This window comes from Pelodiscus sinensis, chromosome 23 (assembly GCF_052426305.1).
Source record: "Pelodiscus sinensis isolate ZL-2025 chromosome 23, ASM5242630v1, whole genome shotgun sequence".
In the NCBI taxonomy this organism is placed as follows: domain Eukaryota; kingdom Metazoa; phylum Chordata; order Testudines; family Trionychidae; genus Pelodiscus; species Pelodiscus sinensis.
The window spans coordinates 4,528,160-4,554,536 of record NC_143074.1 but is presented as its reverse complement, the minus strand read 5'-3'; the positions used below and the strand labels follow the sequence as shown (position 1 = coordinate 4,554,536).

Here is a 26,377-nt window from a genome sequence, read left to right as displayed (position 1 = left end):
CCAGGCAATTCACAGATTCCAAACCCAGATGGCACCATTGTGATCATCCAGTCTGACCTTCTGCATAACACAGGCCAGAGACCTGCTCCAACATAATCCCAAGAGCAGAGCTCTTAGGAAAACATCCAGGCTTGATTTAAAACTAGTCAGTGATGGAAAATCCACCATCACACTGGGTGTACTCTTCCAATGGCTAATTACTCTCACTGTTCTACATTTGTAACTTGTTTGCAGTTTGAATTTGTCTAGCTTCAACTCCCAGCCTTTGGCTCATGCAATCTTGTTCCAAATGAAATCCATCAGCGGTAGCCTGTATCTTCAGAATGAAAAGGCAAATTTCTCGATTACTTTTTCCTAGCTAGAATGGGCAATGCTTGTGGGATACTCATCTTCCATTCATCATGCACGCTGCACACACCACCTTAGGATCTGTACGTTTTTTGCTAAGTTTTTATTTTAATTCAAGGACTTTGCTTCATACAAAATGTAATTGTAGAAACAACTGCAGAATTCAAAGTTTGGCTGATAAATATTACTCAGGCAGCAAACTAGGCAATCACAGAACCTTTTTTTTTTTTTTTTTTTGGTAAAGTTCCAGTTGTGTTGCATGGTTGGAACTGTTATCATTTTAACACTGTTTTTTAAATATAAAGTTTTGCAACAAACCCCCAATTTATATCAAATATAATTAAAAATTAACAACTGATGAATACATTGTATCAAAAAAGTACGAAGATAAACATTTTCCATGCACATACTTTATATATATATGTATATATTTTACATGCAAACATTACTTATTCAAAGTACAGCCACTACGAGACTGGTTCTGGATGCAGAAAACTGGTTGGTGCAATTCAAGTTTGGCAACTCACTATGAGAATTCTGGGAGAGATGTGTGTGGCTAAGAGACAGCGCCAAGGCTGTAAAAAAATATGCAAAAGGGGTTATGAACAACGGTGGTCAGGCTCTCCTGTCCTTGTCGTTTGAAGAAACCCCCGCAAGAGAAGAGTCGGTGGTAGACAACAACGTTCTTCTTCGTGGTCTATACTAGTTAAAAGATCCAATGCCATCTATTTCTGTGAGATTCCAGCCATCTTATTTATATGAGATTGTGGCTTTTAGTAGCTAAAAGGAGGCAGGAAGTGGAAAGGCAGGGGCGGAGGAAAAGACAAAAAATTGTAATACAGAGGAACATTTCCTTTCACTTTCTAGTGTGGATACGAAGGTTGCATGCACTATCAGCCATACTGATTTTCCCCCTTGACTTCTTGGAGTAAAATAGTAATGTTTTCTTTAAAATTTCAAAGAAAGTGTTTGTGCCTTCATATAAGGAAAATGTATAAAACATTTGGTCACAATCATGCTGAAGCCTGAATCAGGAAAATCCAGCAGGTAAAGCTACAGAATGGATGAAGGTCTTTTTGTTTGTTTTGATTTGTTTCCTTAAGTGTCATCTTGTTGCATAGCCCTACAGTTAAAAATTACATCCATTATCCATAATGTACCTCTCAGCTAAAGCACTTCCTTTCCTCAAAGTGCACAGATAAATAGACATAGAATAGAGATGAGTTATCTTTTAGCAGAATCCAGGGATGAGATTGGCCGGAGCTTCTAAAACAAAACAAAGTTCTTTTCTCCCTCCCCCCCCCAACATAAAGGTTCAAGGAGATGTGGACGATCACCCAATACCTGTCCTGCTCCCCTCCTGAGACTTTGCCGATAGTGGTAGATGCCTTCTTCTGAGCCATTTTCTGAAATGTGTGATACCCTCCCCCTGGTAACCCAGCTACAAACCAAAGCCGGGCCCAACACTTTGCAAGCGCCAGCTCATTCTACAGTCTTAGTGTCCTATGGCTTGGTCACTGTCTCAGACCTATTCCCTGCCAGCATTCTTTCCAATGCCTCTTTTGTTTGGCATTGCTGGGTTTTCTGTTTGCCTCCCTCACCATTCTTTAACCCTTCTCCCAACATGCCATGCCAAACCCTTGGCCACAGCCTCTCCAACGGTGGCCACCCAGCAGTTCTTCCAGCCCATCACTGGCAGGTCTGTTCATCTTTTTCTTTAGCACTTATCCCCCCTTCTTGTCACTGTCTTCTCCCCAGGCTCCAAACGCAGAAATCTGCATTCACGCACAAGAAGGAAATGATCCAACATAAAAATACAGAAATCTCATCCCTGAGAGTCAGATTTTTTTTCAACAGGCAATAAAAACAAGGCTCTCTCCAACCCGCCCTCGAGACGAACTACGCACCATGAAACGTTGCCAGAGCTTTCACAACCAAGTTAAGACTAGACATGCAATGTGAAAGTCTCTGATTTTTTCTATAAAAGCATTGCCGCTAATGCTGTACTTTTACCTGCATTTCTCCTGTAGGAGCCTAAATTTCTATTCAACGAGAAAAGGCTGATTCTGTTTGCCATGATCATTCGCCACTCATTTCCCAATCAAATTTACTTTACGCTCCCTTTGTAAGTTTCCAATCCGGCTACTTGAAAACACTGTTCAGAAAACATACGTGTGGCATTGTATGCACAGCAGAGATCTGAGACAACCCTATTTTCCAGGCTCTTTCTCTCCCCCTCCCATTTTCTCAAGTTCTGATGCGTTGAAGCAAGAGGGTGCATCATCGCTGTGAGAGATTTCAAAGGTTAGGCACTTAGTAGTGAACAACTGGAGCATTCAATAGAAACAGTGGGACCTGGAATGACAATTGGACTAATTCTCTACATAAAGTTTTTTTTTCTTTTTTTCTTTTTTTTACTGTACAATTTACAAAAATGCACACAATGAAAAGTTAAAGTTCTATCTAATAGCTTGATAGAAAACCAATTACATTTCTCCTTTCCACCGCCCACTTCTTTTTTTGTTTGTTTTTTGATTTTTTTGCTAAATCAAGCTTATACTGTAAACAAGACAAAATCGTGAGGGCATGTTGCAATTGACAGGAGATGAGGGGACAGAAATAAAAGTCCCAGCAGCAAGGAAACAGTCCTTACAAAGTAGCTTTATCGGGTGTCAGTGTGAAGGACTCGATGTGGAGAAATAAAAGAAATCCACAGAGCAGCGTGTTGAAGCAGAGAATCACGGACAACACGGGGCTTTATCAGAGTGAAGGTTTGTTACTGGCTCCAATGAAAACGATTGCTGTTGTTGAACATTGAGTCAAAGGATTCTCCTCTGTTCTGATTTGGGGCTCTCCTCTCCCAGTGCATTAGGCAGATCTCTTCCTCTTATTGTTTGAGCGGGATAAAATACAGGCTCCATTTTATACAAGAGTGTTTAATTTCTATCCCCCATACTCACTCTGAGCAGAAAATTAAAACAAAACCAACCAACCACCCAACAAAAATTATGGATCGACGGTTCTTTTTCGGCCGTCCAAGTTCCGACCTTCCCACAGCGCTGTGCATACATTGCAGATTTGGCATCTGGTGTATGTCATTACATTAGACAAGCCAGTAGGCAGGTGAGAGAGAGAGAGAAAGAGAGAGCGAGAGAGAGAGAGAGAGACCATTCCCTTCACAATAATGATCGTCCTTGTTTATTTACTTTGTCTAGTGCAAAAGGAAAAAAAAGAAGAAAGAAAAGACGGGCTGAACAAGCGTCTCAGATGGCGTTGGGCTTGGGTGGGGAGCAGTTCTCACCAGCGGCTGGTTCTTTCTCCCCCCCCCCCCGACCCCAGTCACCATGTGTGTCTGAGCACACAGCCTCCCAGATGATAAAACTCATCGATTCCAAATGCATACACCTGCAAGGGCTCTGCCGTTATGCTAGCACCAGTCATCCTCGTCGGCTTCGTGGTAATAGCTGCGTGCGCGGGCGCATGTCCCAGGGCCCGTGCTGAGGCCCAATGTGTAGTGGTAGCCATTGGGAACCCTGCGGATTTGGTGAGACTGGGAAGTCAAGGACGAGACATAAGAAGTCCTCGAGGACCTTCCTGAATTGGTGGCAACAGCCTCCTCGAAGGTGAGCGTGTCCTCCGGCACGACGCGGTACGGGCTGTCGCTGTCGTCACGGTGTCCAAGGTAGGGGTCGGAACCAATGCGGGCCACCATGGAATGTGCGTGGCTCTGAGAGTCCCTTTGCAGTAACGCGTTATGCTCAGACAAACCTCGGCTCAGGCGTCCCGGGGAGAACGTGGGCAGGCTGGTTTGGAAACTGGTGAAGTGTACGGGTGAGGAGTTGGCGGTCTTGTAAGTGATGCTGGGGCGGGGGGTCAACGGAGTCTGCGGGAGCTGCCTCCGCCCGCGGCACGGGGTGCTAGCACCAGATGTCGACAGCAAGGGGCTCCCATTAACTGAACCACTACCCTACATGAAAATTGGAACACAGCAAATCAAAAATAAAAAAGGAAACACCAGACAGACACAAAGGCACGCGGGTAAAAAACAGAAGGACAAGCGACAGGAGGGAGAAACACGTCACAAGAGGAGAGAAAAACGAAAGAGAGAGTGTTTAGACAAGCACAGTCAAGGGAAGGAGGTTATAGAGAAGCAATTTAAACAGCGGTGTAAAGAGCTGCAAAAGCGCTGAGAATGATCAATCAGAACAGAAACAATCAGCGCATTAGTAGGACGCAAACCGGCAGACGGCTCCAACAAAAAAGGACATTGTCCAGAGAAAAGGGATACATACCATACATACTTCCAAGGTCCTTACCTGAGCTAGTCAATGGAGCCAGTAGGGAAATGTGTATTATTTTCCACAAAACAAATGTTGGGGAAAAAAACTAAAAATGTTCACATTTTTGGAAGGATGTTGCCATCCTTTTCCAGTTTTTGACAACTGGACATTGTCAATTTTAAAATTTTCTGTAGCTGAAAACTGAAAATATTTTGGATTTTTGGCTGTGTGAAGAAAATGTCTGTTTAGTTTTTCATCACAAACAAAGAGGAAATTCTTTTGACCAGCTCGACTCTAAAACGCCCGAGATCATTGAGAACGCTTTCAAATCTATTTACTTTTCAGTACTTATGTGGTGCAGTGTGCATTGGCTCTTTGGGTCTCAAACTGGTCAGTTTCACACTGCTGGCGAAACTGTGCTCTTATCAACAGTGAGTCTTGTAGAAGTCACACTGGTGTAAAATTGGTGGAAGCAAGAGGAGGATCAGGCCCCCTTGCATTGGTGTTTGTTTGCAGTGTCACATGGAAGAATATGAATTTTTGGAAGTATTTTACCAAATATTTATGTCTTGTTTGCTGGAAACGACCTATCAGCGCCCATTGACTTTGGAAGTTAAGCTCTTCTATATACCTACACCAGAGGTGGCGAACCTAAGGCTCAGGGCCTGGATGCAGCCCCTTGGCTTGCCTGGATCTGGCCCCCAAACTCAGGGCTCTCCTCTCCCCAGCCTTGGAGAGTCCATGCTGGTGCTCCAGTCCCCATCCCTGCTGTCCCACCAGGGGTCTGGAGCACACAAAATTGACTAGCCTGCGCCCTCTGAGGCTCTGGTGTGTGAGAATGTGGGGAGTCATTTCCCTTCTCAGTTGGGGCCACATCTGGGAGGGTTGTGTTTTTTTCTTGTTTGGGGGTTTTTGCTTCTCACATGTGTGCAGCCCCAGACTGCTCTTTCTGTGGGTCAGCAGCCCCCCACCCAAAAAAGGTTCCCCACCCCGATATAAAGGATCAGGTCATTCCAGTTCTTATTCTGCCATGTACCTTTTTTTTTCCCATTACATGTTTGCAGGTGGATTGAGTGGTGGCGGCGGGAGATAGCGGTTTTAGTCTTATCTGTAGCAACGTTACCACAGACAATAAAGAGGAGGAGATGCAGACCAGGACACGTAAAGAACATGACAGAGCTTCTGACCAATCTGAGTGAATTCAAATCAGCAGGGCCAGATGCTGTTCACCCCAGGGTGTTGAAGGAATTAGCTGGAGAAATCTCGGAGCCACTAGCAATAATATTTACAAACTCTTGGATGACTGGAGAGTCTTGGAAGTCTGGAAAAGGGCTAACGTAGTGCCCATCTATTCAGAGAAGAACAAGGAGGAGCAAGGGAGCTGTAGACCAGTCAGTCTGACTTTGATACCTGGGAAGCTACTAGAGCAACGTAGAAAACCTTCAGTTTGTGAATACCTGAAGGATGAAGGAGTAAATCACGAGCAGCCAACGAGCAGAACAAATTCTGCCAAATCAGCTTGATTTCCTTCTTTGACAGGGTAACTGGTCTGGTGGATGGGGGAATACAGGGCATATAATATACTGGGACTTCAGCATGTTTTTGACACAGTCCTGTACGACATTCTGGTGAATAAGCTGGAGAAACGTGGACTCAGTGAATGTACCGTTAATTGGCTACATACTTGGTCAAACAACGGCAAACAAAGAGTAACTATGAATGGAACGAGGTCTGATTAGAGGGGAGTCTCAAATGGGGTTCCATGGGGATTTGCTGTGGGCTGAGGGCTGTCTAACATTTTCATGAGTTAGACATAGGACCAGACGGCTCCCTGATCAAACGTGCAGACGACACACAGCTGGCAGAGGGGGTGCTAGCACTTTGCAGGACAGAGCTAAAATTCAGAAGGATCTAGATAAATTGGAGAGCTGGGCTACAGACAACAACAGGCAACAAAAAGAAATGTCAGGTGCTGCATGCAGGGGGTGCATCTACACTGCCCCCTTCGCTCAAAATAAGCTGCACAATTTGAGCTATGCAAATTGCATGGCTTATTTCGAGTGTGTTTTGAAAGAGATTATTTTGTAATGTGACGCTGTCTACACAGCACCAATCTAATACAGAAAGGAGAATGTTTGTATGTTTGCACTCTAATAACTTGGACCCTGTAAGACCTACTGCAACCAAACTTTGCATGGGGTAACCTTTCCTCCAGGAGAAGGGTTTAAGGTTCTGTGGGAGGGAAGAGAGGAGAGGCCGACACCTCTCCCCGGGGCTGCACGGCGCTTGGCAGTGCGGGGAGAAGCTAGAAGCATATGGAGGCCCCTCTTCAATACTGTGATTGGCTTGGGGCTTGGCGGCCAACCAATGGGTGGGTGGGTTGCTGTCTGGGCTTGCTGTAGGCGGAGGAGGTGGGGCTGGTGTTACTGCTCAGCTGCCACTTTGAAAAAATGTCCAGAAGGAGGCGCATCTTGGATGTGAAAGCAAGGCGGGGGGAAATGGGGGGGGCTGGACCATTGGGAGCAAGTGGGGGGTAGGGCAGGATTGGGGGGGGGCTCCATCATTGGGGGGCAGGGTGGCCTGGGGGGCAGCTGTACCGTTGGGAGCGAATGGGGGGAGGACAGGATGGGGGGGGGGCGCGTGGGGGAGGACGGGATTGGGGGGCCTGGATTGTTGGGGCGTGGGCTGGTCCGGGGGGGCTGGACCGTTGGGAGCGAGTGGGGGGAGGGCAGAATTCTGTGTGGGGGTGGTGGGGCTGGACCGCTGGAGGCAAGGGCAGGATTGTAGGGGGGTGGGGCTGGAGTGGGGGGGGCGGGGGAAGGAGTGGGGGGGGGGCAGGGGGTTGGGGCAAGTGGGGGAAGGGCAGGTTGTAAGGGGCTGGACCGTTGGGGGCGAGACGGGGGAAGGCAGGATTGTAGGGTGATGAAGGAAGTGGGGCTGGACAATCCTGGAAGGGAGTGAGTGAGAAATGAAGACCGTGGCGGGGGGGGGGGGTCTCCTTTGAGGGGCATTGGCCCAAAGGGCAGCGCTGGATGATGCTGGGTGGGTGAGAAATTAATCCAAGGTGGGCGGAGGGGGATCCTTCCAATCTGGGCATTGGTCCTGGGTTTGATGCTGGATGATCCGGGCGGTGGTGGGGGGGGGGGGGGAGAGATGCAGTCCATGGAAGGGGCAGCTGGTCAAGGGGGTGGTGCTGGAGGAGGGGCTATAGAGGTGCCAGCAGGCTCAGGTAGTTGACTCATAGTTTCATCAAAAAAGATGGGAGAAGAGTTTGAGATGTCACCCTGAAATCTCTCAGATGCAGTAGGGCCAGCCCCATGGATTGAGGCATCCCTGTACTCAGCTCTTGGATGAGAATTTGCAGACCCAGCATGCCTCTCCCCTACTTCCCTACCAAAAACCCATTAGCTTCTACAAGGATAATTAGCAAAAATACCATCTGATAAGAAGCAAAACATTGCACTATTGAAGAGGGGCCTCCGTAGGCTTCCCGCACTGGTGGGGAAACACGCCATGGTGATTTGGGGGCGCTCCCTCCCCCTGTGCTTTTAAGGGCTCCAAGACTCATGACATGGGAAGAAAACAGAGACCTAGTTTCTATTGTGACTTTTGTATCTAAGTTTGCCAAGTCAAATAGCTCTGATTCTCAACATGGCAATGCAGCTTTTTTTGAGTCAGAGATTTTGCTTGATGCAGCAGTAGAAAAGCATGGGGGGGGGGGGGGGGGGGCTGCCATACTGGCCAGATGTCAGGCACTGGCAGTCGTGGTGTGGCTGGAGGCTGTCAGGACCAGCTTCTATTTTTCTAAATTCTGTTCCTCCAGTTTCCCGGGCAACACTGGGTAAGTCCAGCTAGTTTTGAAATAAAGAGCTATTCCAGAATATCCCTTAACCCTCGTGGAACGAGGTTTACAGGCACGTCGGAATAGCCAACCCATTATATTTTGAAATAATGGGCTTGTTTCAAAGACCAGAAGTGTCCCAAAATAGCGCCGCAGTGTGGAGGTAACCAGGGAAGAAAAACCACAAAGGGAGAATGGGAAATAACTGGCTTGGTGACAGCACTGCTGAGAAGGATCGGGGAATTGGGGCGGATCCCAAACTCAGGATGAGTCAGCAATGCAATTCTGCTGCAAAAGAAATGCAATGTTAGGTTGCATTAACAGAGGTGCAGCATGCAAGTCGTAGGAGGGGACAGTACCGCTCAACTGGGCACTGATTAGGCCTCAGCTGGAGTACTGTGTTCATCATTGGTCACCAATATATAGCAAGGACGTGGAGAAACTGGAAAGGTTCCAGAGGCACGTGATAAAGGTGGTCAAAGGGATGGAATACAGCTCCCTGAGCAAAGGCTGACGAAAGTGGGTCTGTTTAGTTTGGAAAGAGGAGATGAAGGGGGGACATGACAGTGGTATTCAAATACTAGAAAGGCTGCCATGAAAAAAGGTGGAGAAAAGTTGTTCTCTCTTGCCACAGAGGGCAAGACAAGAGGTGAATCAAACTCCAGCAAAGCAGAGTTAGATTGAATCTCAGGAAAAACCTTCGACCTGGAAGAACAGTAGATTCACGGCACAGACCGCCAGGGAGGTTGTGGAAGCGCCTTCACTGGAGGTTTTCAAAAGGAGGCTGGCTAGTCGTCTGTCTCAGATGGGTCAGACACAACAAATGCTGCATCTTGGCAGGGGGTTAGACTAGATGACCCTTGCAGTCCCTCCTAACTGTGGTTTTATGGTACATCTACAGTGATGGCCGTGTGTAGTGTTCAGACATGACATGCCCAGCTAGCATGGGGATATGCAGCAGTGAAGACAGCTGAGGAACAGCTGAGATGAGTACAGTCTCCTAAAGGCCTGAACCCCCAAATACACAGTTCTGTACACACCCGAGCAACACCTCCCTCCTCGGCAACAGGGTTGTATCCTTCTGCCGGAGGCTTTCACTGTGACATGCAGCTACACAGCACAGTGACCAGCGTAGGCAGAGTCTCAGCTGAGTTGAGATCTTAAACTCATCTTGAAGGGCATAACTCATCTTGTACAAAGCCTCCAAAGAGCCATCAAATGGCAACAACCCTGAGTCACCGGCCTGGATCTGAAACAAGCTCCATCTCCTGTTGCCCAGACAGTCCTAACCCTCATTGTTTGTTTGTTTGTTTTTTCTTTTTAATCTGGGTGCACCTATTGCTCTTTTCAGGCCTCCTGCCCCCTTGAATCTCCTCACCTGTCTGTGGGGACCTGGCTCCAGGCCCCCATTGGGCGAGGTGGGCCTGCTGTGATCAGCTGACTTGGGTTGAGAACGGTCCCGGCTCCCGTAGCGGTCGCAGGAGTAGAAGCGCTGTTTTTCAGAGGACGAGGAGGAGTGCAGCTTTCTTTCTTGCGACCTGCCTCGTTCTTGCTTCTTATCCTTGGAAGAAGCCTCGCCTGGACGTGCCACCAAAGTAAAGTATTTAGTTGGGGCTTCAACTACTGTAGAAACATTCAACTTTGGGCTGAACGAGTTCAAGAACTCCAGGAGCCCCATGTGAATCTTCTCAAATGAGACCCTCACACACCCATAGGGTCAGCTTCTTATTGGGCTCCATTACCCATAGGGCGGGGAAGCCTCCATGAAGGGCCTGCCTTGAGGAAAGGCCCCATGGGATCTAAATGAGCAGGGGCACCATGTTCTCTCTTAAGTCCCCATCCCCACCCCTGAGGCATGAAGACTGGCAGTTTGGGAGGAGCCATCTTCACAGTTCCGTGGTGCAAATGGGAGAAGACAACGTGGAAAAGGCTTTTTACCAGCATCTCCGTCAGCCAGCTGGTTGGGCGGCTTGTCCAGCGACTTCTGCTTCTTGTCTTTCCGTCGATGGCAGCGATGGTGATGGTGGTGATGAGTGTGGTCCGGGGGCATGCGCTCCAGGGAATATTCGTACAGGTGCATGGGATGCGGGCGCTGTGGGGTCAGCGTGGAGATGGAGCGCTTCATGGGGCTGGTGTCTGGAATGGGCTGCAAAGCACAAGGAGGAAATGGGGAGTGGGTGGGAGAGGACAGAGACCACAGTGCAATTAATTGAGTGTCTTCTAGCGAGGGAGAATTTTGCAGGGGTGGGGGGAAGGAGAGAAAAGGTTAATCAAACAGAACGGGGAAGGTCAGAAGCAGTCGCATAATCAAATAGTTAGTGCTAAATTTGTGGAACAAATGTAATCGGCGATACCTGAATTGGGCTATATTGTGAATTCTGTGACAACACAATTATTGTATCCATAGAGGAATGCACATCAGTTAACATCAGCCACCATACACAGATTCGGGGGGGAGGGGTGAACAAGAATGACTAAATAGGATCTCAGGGCAGGCATGACATCTAAGTCTTTCACAAAGATAATTCACTGTTTGTCTCACCCAGTGCAATTCCAGAAACTACAGCATTCCCAGTGCAATGCCAAAGAAATAAGGAGGTCGTGCTGTCCAGTGGCTACCACCAAGGACTGGGACTAAAAGAAGATGCTACTTCCGGTCTGGGCTAAGTCTCTTGTTTTTTATGAGTTCAAACATGGGAGCAGGCCTCCTTAAGAACACAAGAATGTCTATACTAGGTAGACCAATGGTCCATCTAGCACCATGTCCTGTTTTTCGACAGGTGCCAGATTCTTCAGAAGGAATGAGCAGACCAGGGCAATAATTGAGTGATCCTTCCTCTGTTGTCCAGTCCCAGTTTCTCACAGTCCAGTAGTTTAGGCCAGACCTACACTATGTGAGAAAGTTGGCCTAAGATAGGCAACTCCAGCTATGTGAATAGTGTAGCTGATGTCAACGTACCTTAAATCGAATTTCTCCGGTATCCCCACTGTGGGAGGTTGACAGGAGAATCAATCCCATCAACTTCCCTTATTCCTCACAACCCTGTGGAATAACAGGATCCATGGGGGCACCATCAGTGGTTGATTTAGTGGGTCCGTACCAGACCTGCTAAATCACACCCTGGAAGAATGATCTCCGGAGCGTCGATCTTGGGGTAAGTGTAGACATGGCCCCTGCAGACTTTGTTGCACTCTCCACCCCACCCACACGGCCATGCCACTATATCCCTGGCCCTGCCTTTCTAAGAACAGCAGCTCCAGAACATTTCTGCCTGTTTCTAAGAGGTGGCAGGAAAAAAGGCAGCTCTGGCATGATGTAGATTCAGAGGTGCAACACAGCCGAAGGGGAGACTGGTGAGATGAGGACAGCTCCATAAGCTGGGACAGCCGCACAAAGCAGACTTCTGGGGTGGTAGGACATGTGCTGAGTAATGCCATGGGACAGGGGCCGGGGTCACTGAGAGGGGTAGCTGTGTGCTAGGAGTTTGGGTTTTTCTCTAATTGCCAGGGTCTTTGCTTGCATTATCTCTATGGCTACGAGTTCAACGTGAGACCTGCCTCCTGTCCAAAGACCACACACAAAGCTCCATAAGGCTATGTCTAGACTGCAAGCCTCTTTCGAAAGAGACTCTTTTGAAAGATACTTTCGAAAGAGCCTCTTTCGAAAGAGAGCGCCTAGACTGCACGCGGAACTTTCGAAAGAGCAAGCCGCTTTTTCGAAAGAAAGCACCCAGTGAGTCTGGATGCTCTCTTTCGAAGAAGCCCTATTTACATTCAAGAACGCCTTCTTTCGAAAGAAGCACTTTCGAAAGAAGGCGTTCTTCCTCGTGCAATGAGGTTTACCGCCGTCGAAAGAAAAGCCGCGTTCTTTTGATTTAATTTCGAAAGAACGCGGCTGCAGTCTAGACGCAGGTGAAGTTTTTTCGGAAAAAGGCTACTTTTCCCGAAAAAAACCCTGAGTCTGGACACAAAGTGATAAGAGCCTGGATTTCTCTTCTTTTCCTCATCTCCAGCTGTTCCATGGCCCTGCTTTATGGACGTGGCAGCATGGCACTCATCCTCTAGAGGGCCTGCTGTGTCTGTTGATTACACAAAAGGCCCTTGGTAGAGAAAAGACCTCTGCCCACAGCAGCCTCAACTCTCATGGAGACGGACGTGGGATTTCTCTGTCCCTTTGGTTACATGCACGACAGAATGCTCCCTTCTCCTGCGCTCTACCAAAGCATTAACTTTGTTCTCTTTAACCTTTCTAGCTTCCATTGCGGGGGATGTTCTGTTTTTAAATGGTGGTGCCCCGTCGTTGGCTGACACTGGAGTCTGCGTACCTGCTGCCCCTGGGGATCTGCACATTGTTAGGCTAGTAGGGGAGCAGTTCTACGAATTCCTTGCAATCTAAAGACACCATTCATTTCCTAGAGGGTAGTGTCCACGTTGGGGTCTCTTATCTCACATACAAGGGGGCATGGTGCTGCTGGGAGCAGGGTTCTCACAGAGATATAAGCACTAGGAGGGCACAGACTGGGCAGCAGGCGTTAAGATCTGCCCAAGAGGACTCTCAATGATGCTGTGATGTTGCAAAATGTTAAGGGAGCAGGCCAGGTTTGGCTGTAACCTTTGAGGAGGGGTATTCTGCACCCTGTATAGGGCTGGAATTGGTTGGAAGGCTTACGCTCTTGCTGCCCAGGTGGCTCTGGTCAGTGGTGTAGGTTTGTAGCAGTGAGTAGTAAGGGGGAAGAGGAAGGAGGCAACGGGCTCTCCGAACAGGTGACTGGTAGGCTATGCAGCCCGTATAGACAAAGTGCTGGAGAGAGGACAACACGGTGCTGGCTCCCTCTCCTGGAACTCTGTCCCCACTAGAGCTGTGGTTTTTACCAGGCCCTCAGCAGACAAACCTGTCTTAAGTCACCAAGGGAACGTCTACCCTGCACGCTTATTTCAGAATACGCTATTCCGGAAAAAATACTCCAAAATAGTATTTTGAAATAGCACGTCTACACTCCAGGGAAACCTCGAAATCAGGTGATGGCTACACTACAAAGAAAAGTCAGGAAAAGATGCACAAATTGCTAACAGCAATTGGCATATATTTTCAGCTTCTATTTCGAAAGACGCTTTTCTGAAATTTGGTGTGTGTATGCGGCACCAAACTTCAGTAAAACCTCCTCTTTTGACACATCCCTTCATAAAACGAGGTTTACAGGGATGGCGAAATAGTGTGCCCGCTTTTCTGAATTTTTTTTTTTTTAAACGGACTCGTTCCTTGGACATGGCATAGAAAAGAGTGGCAGTCTAGACATAGCCTTAATCCAAGGCAGGCTTCCCTAACATGGAAGTGCTACTTCAATTTAGAGCCCCAGGGGAATAGGTACTGAGGAGGGGCTATTTTGAAATAGCAGTGGAGAGTCCACATTACCGCTATTTCGGAAGAGGCGTTATTCTTCGTGGAATGAAGTTTACGGAAGTCGGAATAAGCCGCCCATTAGTTCGAATTTATTTCAAAGTAACGGAACGGCTGTGTAGACGTGAGCATTGTTATTTCGGAATAGCGGCCGTTACTCCGAAATAATGCTGCTGTGTAGATGCACCCTTGCAACAGAGCAAATCTCTGACCAGAATATAATTCACGCCTTATTCATTTCCGTTTCCACTGCTATCTTCTCCCATGCTGCCTCCTGTCCACGGTACGGGGGCCAATGGCAGGCCCCCATACTAATTCAGGGCCAGAAGATTTCTTTTCTGAGGGGCAGCAGGCAAGGTAACACCATGGCAGATCACAGCTCAAGACCTAAGATGAAGTAACCTGATAGCCTCCCTCTGCCCCCAGGAGCTGCTGCACAGGAAACGCGACGGGGAGGGGCAAAGACTTGAAAAAGAAGCTAAGTATGCACGAGACAAACCTTCCCAGGGCCTGAGTCTGCAATTGTTCTAGGTGCAATCCAGCCCTGAAACTAATGGGATTATAACAGTCTCTCTTCCTATACCACCCAGACAGTTATAGTCTCTCCTGGTGGCTCAGTCTCATTGGCTGGACTTACACACCCATATGTTGATAGCGGAGTGTGAGGCGTCATTTCCAGAACGTGCGATAGGTTTGACTGAGCTAGCATGCTGAGCAGAGCAGTGCAGGGTGGCAGGACAGGTTACAGTCCCACCGGGGACCCTAGGCCTGCACTCCTGTGGCCAGATGTCTCTGTGGTTCGTATGCTAGCTCAGCCACAGCTAGCTTCATGAGCCTTTGGTAGGCAGGAAATGACACTTCCAGCTCACGTCAAGACATACGGGCAGACAATATACCACAGCCTTTGAGAGGGCCGTCACCTTTTCATTCATCAGCAAGCCTCTTTTCACTTACGACATTTTTTACCCGACAGAGCAATTCAAACACATTCACTGTATCACAACGTGCAGCATGCAACTATGGGGCAAAATAACGGCAACAAACTGAATGGGAGACCGACGACAGCTGCATCTTTACTGCACCAGAACGTAACCCAAACAAGGGGGGAGGGGTTAGCGAGGGGAAATCATTGCTTAACAACTGAATAGGAGACAACTTTGTGCGAGCTACATACTGCCAGGTAACTCCCCGGTGACCGTGTTTTGCTCCTCTGCAAACAATTCGGACAAGATGGGAGAGAATATTTGAAGCAGCCCCCACAGAAGAGCCATTGTCAGGCATCGTGGCAGATGTGCGGCAGACGAGATGAGGAGAAGGGAAGGCGGGTGACAGGAGGAAAGCAAAAGGGGAGGAAGGAAGCCAGGTTGAGAGCATGAACCGATAAAAGAAGAGAAACGCAAAAGGACAGACATGACAGGCCAACCGAAAAGGGGATGAATGAAAAAACGAAAACATTATTATTAATACAAATCAAAAAGAAATTAAAGTTTGGGGAGGAGCCGGAAGTTGCACACAAAGGGTCAGGGGGAGGGCACAGAAGGGGAAACACACACAGAAAGGACATCAGTTATTCTGCTGAAGCTACAACCACTAAAACATTACATCATTTAATGAGGTTAGAGCTGTTCAGATACCAGAGGCCTGATTCATAAATAAGTTACACAGCATTAATGCAAGGCAGCTCGGCACTGCTCTGGGCAACGTGCTTCTCCTTAGTAAGAAATTCACTCCCTGGCTCCCTCCCAGACCCCCAGGTATTCACAGGCTTCCTCTGCAGCTCTCTCGGGAAAATGGAAACATTGATTTGTTTGGTATTAAAAAAACGACCAAAGAAGTTAGAGTCTCCTGAGGGAAAATGATGAGTACCAGGGAGAGCACAGAAGTAGTCTGGCAGATTCTGCGGGGGGGGGGAGGGGAAGCTAGTTATGGGCCTGGGGCTTTTCAACCTAGGACTGTGATTTTGTCAGTTCTCATTAATTAAGAAAGGCTGTGATTGGTCAGTACCGGGTATGCAATTTTCCAAGGACTGCCCTAGTGCTACTGACAATCAGTGTATTGCAGTGGTGGGAATGCAGCGATGCTGGAAGGCTAGCCTTTATTCAAGAGTCCTGTGGGTATCAACCCCCCCCCCCCCGTGATTTCTGTGATAACCTCTGAAATTTGCCAGGAAGAGAGGCTGGGATGAAATGGCTACTAAGACACAGCTGCTCTTCAGTGGCGGGTGAGGAATTCCTCTGCATGGGCATTGGTCCCCGTTAAAATCTCTAGTTTCGCCTTTGCAAGCCTCAGCAAAGATTTTATTGGCAACCACTGGTTACATGCGCAGTCCTTAATATGCTTTGGGATTCAATGGGCTGAAAAGCGCATGTAAATATAAAGTTACTGTTTATATTGCGCTGAAGAAAAGGCTCGATGCCCAACACTAACGGAGTGTCTGTCCCTTAGCTTGAAATAAGTTACGCGCTATGCAAATTGTGTAGCTTGTTTTGAGCGTATTTCGAAATAGCTTATTTTGTAATTTGGCACTGTCTATACAGCGCCGAATTTGAAAATAACTCGCTCTTCCAAAGTGCCCGTTAACCCACGTGGAATGAGGGTTACTGGGACATTGGAATAAGCCGTCCATTATTTTGAAATCTATTTCGAAACAACAGTCTGCTTCAATAGACGTGGAATAGCTATTTCGGGATAGTTCCGGTATCCTGAAATTGCTCAGCAGTGTAGACGTACCCTAAATACCCGAGAATAGATTGTCTTTAGGGTTCATATGCTGACCGTTTCCATTAGGTTTGGTAGAACCTGGCATGAGACCCTCTAATCAGGGCAGCTCAGCTTTTGGAGCTTGAGGGAGAAAAGGTTGGTTTTAAGCATAATAAATAGAGTTCATGAGAACTCAAAGAATTCTGGGAGATGGAGACTTATCCAAGGATTTTCTACAGTCCTTGGGGAGAGGTGTTCCTTTCTCAGGGTATCACAGAGAGCCAGACAGCCGAGATGACAGCAGTTTGTCATAATCCAAACTGGCAGGAACACAGCCGGAATGGAATGACACAGCTATTGGAGGTGTGGCTGGATACAGGGGAACCTTTCAGTTCTCGGATTCAGCAAGCCTCCTGCGTTCTGTCTCCCTCGTGAAACAGCCCAATCCCATTCAGGCGATTTGAGCTAAGGAGAGACGATGATGTGTGGCGAGATGGAGATGGCCTAACACACACCAGGCACTATGCTGATGACGGGAGGACACGTTAGCAATGCACATGTGAAATACCCAGAAGTGATTTGAGAAGTGAAGTGCCCTGGGAGAGTCACAGAGTTGCTCTGAAGGCCACCTTTTGTGACAGGGCTTCCTTGCAAGGCATTATCAGATAAGCAAAGGAAGTAAAGTCCCAAGCATCTTATTAGCCACCCACCAAACAGCGCTAAGCCTCCTGGGTGAGTGGCAGAGGAGAGAGGCAAAGGACATGCAACCCTTCGGGGTGGGAGAGTGCACAGCACAATTCATATACACACAGACTTATCAAAGAGAAACCTGCTGCTGATTTTATTCCCAGCGCTATCGATATGCACGCAGGGCAGCAATCTATGCATATCTATGCATGGTTATCCACCTCTGCCAACTACAGCGTGACTCCCTGTCATTGGGAACATATATTTTCAGCTAGACAGAAATCAGATTAAATGAAGTGTTTTGCCCAGGGAGCTGGATTTCTTTTTGCTGGCTGTATATAGGGATGGAGCACAGCGTTGTCCACACAGCATCCCAATGATCAAAAGCACAAAGGCTGGTCACATTGTGGAGCCTCCAGCTTTATTGTTATCTCTTAAAGAAACAAACAACCCACCGGTCACTTTGAAAAAACGACATGACATGGACAAGAAGAGAAAAGGTGTCGAATGCTTGACTTACTGTAAGTTTTCCATTGCCAGTAAAGCCTCCCTCCCTCACCTGAGTTTCGGCGGCCAGACGCGGCATGGAAGCCGCCCGCCCCTGGCTCTCCAAGCCAGGTTGGTGGTCTCCATTGGCCAAGGTGGGGCTGATTTCTCTCATTTCCACAACCTGGTTGGATTGAGAAATATTTTCAGAAGCAGGAACATAAAAGTAAATAACGGCTCTGCCAGGCTTGCTCCAGGACTAAGTTGAACTTCAGGGCTTTTGCTTCATCTGTGAAGATTCCCTGTTTGTCAGAAATACCAGCCTGACAGTCCTGGTGACCAAAGGTCTCTGTTTTTCTACAGAACTAACTCATCCAGGGGAGTGCTGGAGCGTACTGTCAGAGCACCTCAACTTGGACCATTTCTCAGCACAGGTCAGTCTCTGCCTCTCATTCAGTCAATAAGGGAGCCAATTAGTGCCAAAAATGGTGGTGCTTTTTATAATACAGCCTGTCGATACGTTCAGAATGCACTAAAGACCCCAAACCTCATTCACATAGGTCAGTGAAGAGCCTTCATGAAGTAAACACTCTGGGTATGTCTACACTACCACCCTAGTTCGAACTAGGGTGGTAATGTAGGCAACCGGAGTTGCAAATGAAGCCCGGGATTTGAATTTCCCGGGCTTCATTTGCATCTCGCCGGGCACCGCCATTTTTAAGTGAAACGAGGAGTAACAGTAGTTCGGAATAGGAAGCCTAGTCCGAACTACCTAGTCCGTGCCGTGTGTAGCTGCGCGGCACAGAGTCCGCACTAGCGGACATTTAAAAATGGTGGCGCCCGGCGAGATGCAAATGAAGCCCAGGAAATTCAAATCCCGGGCTTCATTTGCAACTCCGGTTGCCTACATTACCACCCTAGTTCGAACTAGAGTGGTAGTGTAGACATACCCTCACAGTGACTATTAACTTGGGCTGGATTTGAACAAGTCACCTACAATTAAGAGTCTCTATAAGCCCATTCCACTAGGCCCTCGATGTGTTTTGCTTTCTGATTTTCTCTTCTTGACTAATTTCCCTTGCTCCAGTTTTGCCAGTTCTGAAACTTTGCCTTGCTGTGAAAATGACATTCACTAAAACTCTCAGGGGTAGCCATGTTAGGAGTAGTCTCGTGGCACCTGTAGGCACCATAAGTCTACACTGCAAGCTTATTTCAGAAAAAGCTATTCTGGAAGATATCTTCCAGAATAGCTTATTTCGAAATAGAGCGTCCACACTACAGGGAAGCCTCAACATTAGTCTGAGGAAGGCTCCCCTAATGTGGACATGCTATTTCGATTCAGAGTCCCAGGAGGCACTGGGGAGGAATAACTTTAGAATGGCCCTAGGGAGGAGCTATTTTGATATAGCAGCAGTGGAGTATCCACACACACCCTCTTCCGAAAAAGCTTTTTTGGAAGAGGCCGTAATCCTCATGGAATGAGGTTTACCAACATCGGAAAAATCCCTCTGTTATTTCGATTTTCTTTTGAAATAACGCAGTTGCTGTGTGGATGCTAATATTGTTTTTCTGGAATAACGGTGCAGTGTAGACGCACCCTAAGGTGCCACAGGGCTACTCATTATTCACTAGAAGGAACATCCACAGTCCTGCCCTCCTTCCAAATGACTCCAGACTAATCCCAAATTCTCTTTTCTTCCTCGGCCTCCCACTTAAGCACCAACTCCATGCACCTCTGACAGCCAATGAGATCCAGGTCTGGAAATTTTCTCCAGATTCGCTGTCAGCTGATGCCCCGAAGGGGGAATCAGATGAGCAGCACTGGAAATGGGAGGCCCATGAAGCAAGACGTGATTTGATACACTAAGCTAAAGCCACCACAGCAATGCCAACATTGCTTCTGAAAGCCATATGAATGTGAAGGCCTTCTTTAACCACATTCCCTGTTCTCCAGTAACACCGATCTATCTACAGACTTGCTTAGTTCTCCTCAGGGCAGTAACTGAGTGTTTCACAGTCATAAATGGATTTTAGCCTCCTGGCTCTGGGTGGAAAGGTACAGATGGGGAAGCCAGGCAGAGACTTGTTCAAGGTTACATAGCAAAGCTTTTGGCTGAGAACTGGATCTCAGGGTATGTCTACACTGCAACACAATTTCAAAATAACTTAGTCCACATCGACACAGCAGGCAGTTATTTCAAAACAGTGTCAAAATACTGTCAAGCTGGAGGACTTCTTAGTCTGACTCCTGTACCCCTCATTGTACAAGGAGTAAGGGAAGTTGGAGGAAGAGCGCTCGATTTTGAAATAAGCGCTGTGTAGATGCTCCCTGTTTCGAAATAAGCTATTTCAAAATCAAATACGCAATTGGCACGACTCAATTTGCATAGCTTATTTCGAGTTAAACCCTGCAGTGGAGACGCACTAAGTCTCCTACCTACCAATCCAGCCACATGGGCACAAGGTGATCTTACTCCCCCAGGCTCCCATTTGGGATAAGCCTGAAACTGCCAAAGAAAGTGTTTCAGAGACATTAACGGGTCCAATTCAGTTCTCAGTTACATCCAAGCAAACCTTTTGTAGCTTACGTTGTGAAGGGGCGATACCTGGCCCAAAACATGAATGGGGGCTCTTAGGCCAGGTCTACACTGGGGGCAACGTCGAGCTAAGGTACGCAGCTCCAGCTAGGTGACTAGCACAGCTGCTGTGGACCTTGCATAGTGTGACTTACTGCGGCGTTTCCACTGCGGGAGAATCTCTCCTGCTCACTCCCTTACTGTTCTCACTCCGGTGGAGTACCCGAGTCAATGGAGGCCGATTCAGCGAGTCTTTACTGATCTCTCAGTAAGTGTAGACAAGGCCTTAGGCAGTCAGTAAGGCAGTGGTCCCCAACGCGGTGCCCACGGGTGCCAGGGCGCCCGCTGGGGCATTTGTGTGCGCCCGCCGACAACCTGGGCCGGCTCGCCCCCGGCGTGTGGCGCACTGGAGGCGCCGGCCCCAGGGGCACATGCGGGCGTGCGGCGCTGGTGCCGGCCCCAGGCGCGCGGCTTGGGCGGCGGCGCCGGCCCCGGGCCCACGGCACAAGGCACTCGGGCGGCTCCGGCCTTGGGGCACATGCCGGCGCCGGGTGCAAGGGCATCCCCGCCCCTGGCGTGCCCCAGGACACGTGGCCCTGCCCCCGGGCGCCTGGCGCGTGAGTGGCCCCACCCCCACGCACCCGGGAGCCTCTATAGGTTGGGGACCGCTGCAGTAAGGGATAACGAGCTCGACACAAAGGGAGACTTATGATATTCCGCTCTATCTTCACCTGTTTGCTTGTCCGCTCAATGGGAATTTCTTCCGAGTGGCCTCGCTCAAAAGCTGGTGTCCTAGTTTCATAAAACACATCCTGAGTGTGCTGAGTCCCCCAGGAAACAGACTCCTTGATCCCGCTCTCCGGGGCTGGCCTGGTACAAGGGGGAGAGAAAAGGTGAACAGCTGTGCTAGGCGTTTGATTTAAAGAGCGCTGGAGCAGTCTGGGGGGGGGGCACCTCTCAAGTCAAGATTGTATTGGGGAAAGGAAACACTGGAGCGGGGGAAGTGGCTGGTGAAGCTAGTAAGCCAGGGCTGGGCAAGATGCGGCCCGGGGGCAGGATCCGGCCTGCCTAACATTTTGATCCAGCTTGTGGACGGTATCTGGCCACTTTCTAGTTATATCCTACTGCCCGTGCCACCGAATTTCCAGGTGGTGGCTCTGGCAGCAGGCTCCTATTTAAAAGGCTCATGGCCGCGGTGCTAGCCTGCCAGAGGCCGGAGCCATGAGCCTTTTCAATAGCCACAACAACCCCGGCTGGCTGCTAGGCAATGCGGTAACGGCAGGGGGGGGAGCCACAAGCCCTTTGCTGTGTTTTGAATTCAAAGCCTCCAGCCCCTGACAACTCTGTGGGGAGGCTAGTCCCAGGCCCCGCCCCTTCTGCCATAGGCCCCTCCCCTTCTGCCATAGGCCCCACCCCTTCCAGGGAAGAGCTAGCCCGTGACCACATCCGAAAATTAATTCTGTGGGCCGCTGCGAAAATTATAGCCTGCCCCTGGAGTAAACTGCAGGGCTCTTGAGCTTGGATTGACAGATGGTTTCCTCATTCATCCTGAGTGTGCCAGACCAGGGAGGTCCAACCTGTACTGAGAAACCAGGGAACTACAGAGAAATCCCTCTGGGAGCCACCGCTTTGAAGGTAGTGGTGGAACGCCCCGGGAAGACTCACAGTGTGCCCCCGTTGTTGAGCGAGGCGGAACTTTTCTGGCGGAGGAAGGCTTTAGCGTTGTTGAACACCAGAGGCTGGGTTTGCTCGAGGGTTGCTTTCAAGGGGTGGAACAATGACACTGGTCCAGTCTGCAATGCGTAAAGAGAGGGCACCAATGAGAAAGCTACAGATGCTCAGAGAACAAGTCGTGTGGACTTTCCTAATCCAGTGCTTACCGGTGTCCCCATGATCAAAGCACTCCTCCGGAATCACAGCCACTAGCATTACGTGAGAGTAAATCCGTAAGTTTGGACTCTCCTTTAGCTCATAATTTTGGTCCCTATGTATCCGAGATGAGGCCAGTTTCAGGGAAAGTTTAACGGAACATTCACTGCCACTGGTATTCCCTCTGATCTTTTCCAGTCATGTGCAGAATAAATTTTGGTATGTGCACTGAAGCATGTGCAGATGTGCACGACTAGTAGAAACACACACTGCCAGCTGTTGGCACTGTGGGCTCTCTGCTTATCAGATGGGTTGCACCTGAATCTCTCCTGGATGGCTGCCCAGCTTCCAGGGAATACTGGCTGCCAACTCCTTGCTGTTCACACTCGGGGCAAGCAGAATAGCAGCCTTCAGGGACATCAGTCTGGCATTTTGCATTTTGCACCAGTACTAGATTCATTTTTAAAAATGGTTCTTTCCCTCTCTCTGGGTCATTGCCATTATACAGCGGCCAAACCTTTTACAGTCCATGAGCCAGGCTGTTTGGGAGGAATGGTTTTAGTGGCACATCCTTTAGGAAGGAACAATCAGTTCCATACATACAAGATGGGAAGCGACTGTCTAGGAAGGAGCATGGCAGAAAGGGATCTAGGGGTCATAGTGGACCACAAGTTGAATATGAGTCAACAGTGTGATGCTGTTGCAAAAAAAGCAAATAAGATTCTAGGTTGTATCAACAGGTGTGTCGTAAGCAAAACTCGTGAAGTCATTCTGCCGCTCTACTCTGCACTAGTTAGGCCTCAGCTGGAGTACTGTGTCCAGTTCTGGGCGCCACATTTCAAGAAAGATGTGGAGAAATTGGAAAGGGTACAGAGAAGAGCGACAAGAATGATTAAAGGTCTAGAGAACATGACCTATGAAGCCAGGCTTCATGAACTGGGCTTGTTTAGTTTGGAAAAAAGATTAAGGGGGGACATGATAGCGGTTTTCAAATATCTAAAAGGGTGTCACAAGGAGGAAGGAGAAAATTTGTTCCTCTTGGTTTCTGAGGACAGGACAAGGAGTAATGGGTTTAAAGTGCAGCAGGGGAGGTTTAGATTGGACATTAGGAAAAAATTCCTAACTGTCAGGGTGGTCAAACATTGGAATAAATTGCCAAGGGAGGTGGTGGAATCTCCCTCTCTGGAGATATTTAAGAACAGGTTAGATAGACATCTGTCAGGGATGGTGTAGACGGAGCTTGGTCCTGCCTTGAGGGCGGGGGGCTGGACTCGATGACCTCTTGAGGTCCCTTCCAGTCCTATTATTCTATGATTCTATGATCCATTTCCAGATCAATCGGAATAAAATAATATGGTCTCGAGTCAACCTCAAAAGGTGCCACAGCTTAAAGGGTCGGGTGCTACATCATATTGCAGACTGTGATGCCGTATTGTGCACTGAAGATCTTTCAGTCTCCGCGATGCTGTGTGCACGTCAATCACCATAACTCTGCATAATCTGGGAGGCTGCTTTGCTCTATTTATTGTGCTTTTTACTATTTGTCTAGCATTTCAGTTACCCCTGCCTGTATTGCCTAAAACATCATCCCACTCAAGCACAATGCTCTGTGTAGCCATCTAGGACAAGAACCCATCTTGCAGTCTCACACTTTCAGAAGTTACCTGGCTACATGCTCCCCAGCCCGCTCAGTTCTGCCCAGGGTGGGAAGTGGAAATGCCCAAACACCCTGCAGGGAGCTATTTTCAAGGAGTAACATTTTCAACAGAGCCGAAGTTCCATTTTTCAAAAGTGACAACACTCAAGAGCCTGTATCTCACTGACTTTCAATGGGTCCTAGGTTCCCAAGTGCCTATGAGCATGTGAGTGCTTTTGAAAATATTACTCAATTACAGAAGGAGCCTAAATCTCATTGACTTGTAATGAGGCGTAGGCTCCTAAGTCACTTTGGCTACAATTTCTAAAAACACCTCAGTATTTCCAGCCCTGCTGAAATTAGGAACGTTAGAAACAAAATGAGAAAGTGTGCTGCCATGAGATTGTCTACTTCCAAGATGCTTGGACAATTCAATAGCATCTCAACATTCGGGTGCTGGATAGAATGGAACCTCTAGACTTGCTGAGGGTTGCTAGCATGAAGGAGCATGCAGCCCCTCCGAATCTACATGGGAGCGAGAAAAGAAAACAGCGTCTTGCTGCTGGGTACCTGGCAAAGACCTCCAGGTGGCTGGTGCGCTTGGTCCCTGCTGTTTTTATTCTGCTTGTAGAAGTCAAATATCATGAGTGCTGCATAGACCTTCCCCACAGTCATTTCATCCTCTGGATGAGGAGACAGGAGGTGAAATGCAGAAGGGGGAGTCACAGGAAGAGTGGAAACAAGCAGGGGGAGAGAAGGAATGAGTGTCAGCAATGGAGGGAAAGAGAAGAAATTATTTCAATGGGGGAAATGTCCGATGGGCAAGAAAAGCAAGTGAAAAGTGGTAGGATGTCACAATAGAAGTGGGGGGGGGGGGGTGAGAGAGAGAGAGAGGAAAATAAATAGTTAAAACAAACTTCTTCAAGTTCACATCTTTTCCCTTCCTTCCTTCCCTGACCATCTCTCTGAGAGTCACGGCGCCCAGTGTTTTAAAGCCACCCAGCCCTCTAGCCTCGCCCTCTATGGAAAATATTTAGGGATATATTATAGAAAGGATGCCCTAGGCAAGCAAACCCATGTGGCGCTGTAAGAATGGGGGACAGAACAGAACATTTAAATTAATACCAGATCTGAAGCCAGCATTTTTATGATCAGAAAAGCCTGATTTTTCTTTCTATTAACAACAGGGGACGAATAGATGGTATTTCATTTTTCCAGATGGCTTTTTGGCTCATTTTTGTTTTACAGTCATGCCACTGACCTGTCCCTGCCATGCCACTTAGCACTTGTCTTATAGCAAGGGGCTGCAAAGTTCCGGGATATGCCAACATCTGCTGGGGGGGAGGGGGATGTGTGCAGGGGGAGGGAGAAGGAGAGAAGCAGCCATTGCGTTGTCAGTCCATCGTCATGGCTCCATTACCTTTCACAGTTAATGCTGCCCTGATTGGAGGGGGCTGTTTTTCATAATCAGAAAGTCAGGGGACTCAGAGCCCTTGTTTTTGTCAATCAAGAGAATTTCAAACTTTCCATTTTCTCAGTGCGCTCCTGCAGGCCATACTTAGGGGAGATTACGCCTTTTGTACCCCCCCCCCTCCTATTATATGGGCTCTTTAACATCCTTCTCTTGACTTTGTTTGGATGCAGACAGAGTCTAGAAGGCAGAAACTGTTCCCCCAACCAGCTGGAGCCAGACTGGCAGCAGTTAAAACGACAGGAAGCAGGACTGTGCACAACACAGAAATGTCTCTCGAAGAGGCTGGACAAGGCAGTGCTCTCTTCTGGCCAGTGTGTATTATCTTGCTCCATGATGCAAAGAATCTGCTGTCTCAGGCAAGAGGCACTAGGACATGATGCCTGGGAGTGAGTGAGGGGTTTGTACTAGTCAGGCAGGGGGACATGGGGCTGTGGGCATTCTGGAGGCAATGCTTGGATGGTCCAGGCCGAAGATGAAATGGGCTCCTGCCCTGTAGCATCTAGACTGCTGTGTGCACCTTGGCTGGGCTCTGGGGAACATCCCCAGAAGGGGAAAGACCTGGACTTTAGTGACTGCCTGGAATGGGTTTTCAGGTTCATGTCCCTGCATTGCTTCTAGGGGCAAGAGGTTTCTTACGCGGCACTTACGTTTATGGGGAGGCACCAACAAGTCCAATGTCTTCTGGGACAGGTTGGGCCAGACCAGAGAGATCTCTTTCCTCAGCTCAGAATCACACTGGTGCTGCTGCACGCCCGCTGGCGAGGGGGCAAAAAAGGCACATGAAGCTGAGAACAAAGGACTATCCATTGCACATGTACCGCAAGAGAACCAGAGAGCGCTAATATGTGAACAGACCCTGACTATTCCGATCCCACTCCCCTTGTCTTCTTTCCAATATGCTAAGTCAGGATCAGCTTTTCCACCGATACTAACAACAGTGCTAACCCTCCTCACTGCACACCAATGTTCGCTGTAGTTTTTTCCCATCCACATGTGGAATAAATTTTGTTATGTGCACTGAGGCATGTGCAGGTGTGCACCACCAGTAGAAACACCTGCTGTCAGCTGTGGGCACTCTGCTA

At 48.5% G+C, this 26,377-nt stretch overlaps 1 protein-coding gene across 1 annotated transcript in view; it reads right to left on the bottom strand.

The window, feature by feature from the left end:
- Positions 1-10: 10 nt before the first annotated feature.
- Positions 11-26,377, bottom strand: part of CACNA1B (calcium voltage-gated channel subunit alpha1 B) — a 458,332-nt gene continuing 431,965 nt past the window's right edge. The window contains exons 42-49 of the mRNA XM_089772976.1: positions 25,943-26,050; positions 24,392-24,504; positions 21,982-22,109; positions 21,048-21,186; positions 17,814-17,924; positions 10,408-10,615; positions 9,848-10,047; positions 11-4,315 (exon numbers count right to left, since the gene is read on the bottom strand). Of these exons, the coding sequence (XP_089629102.1) occupies positions 3,776-4,315; positions 9,848-10,047; positions 10,408-10,615; positions 17,814-17,924; positions 21,048-21,186; positions 21,982-22,109; positions 24,392-24,504; positions 25,943-26,050 (1,547 nt within the window). The 3' untranslated portion in view covers positions 11-3,775. The remainder of the gene's footprint in view (positions 4,316-9,847; positions 10,048-10,407; positions 10,616-17,813; positions 17,925-21,047; positions 21,187-21,981; positions 22,110-24,391; positions 24,505-25,942; positions 26,051-26,377) is intronic.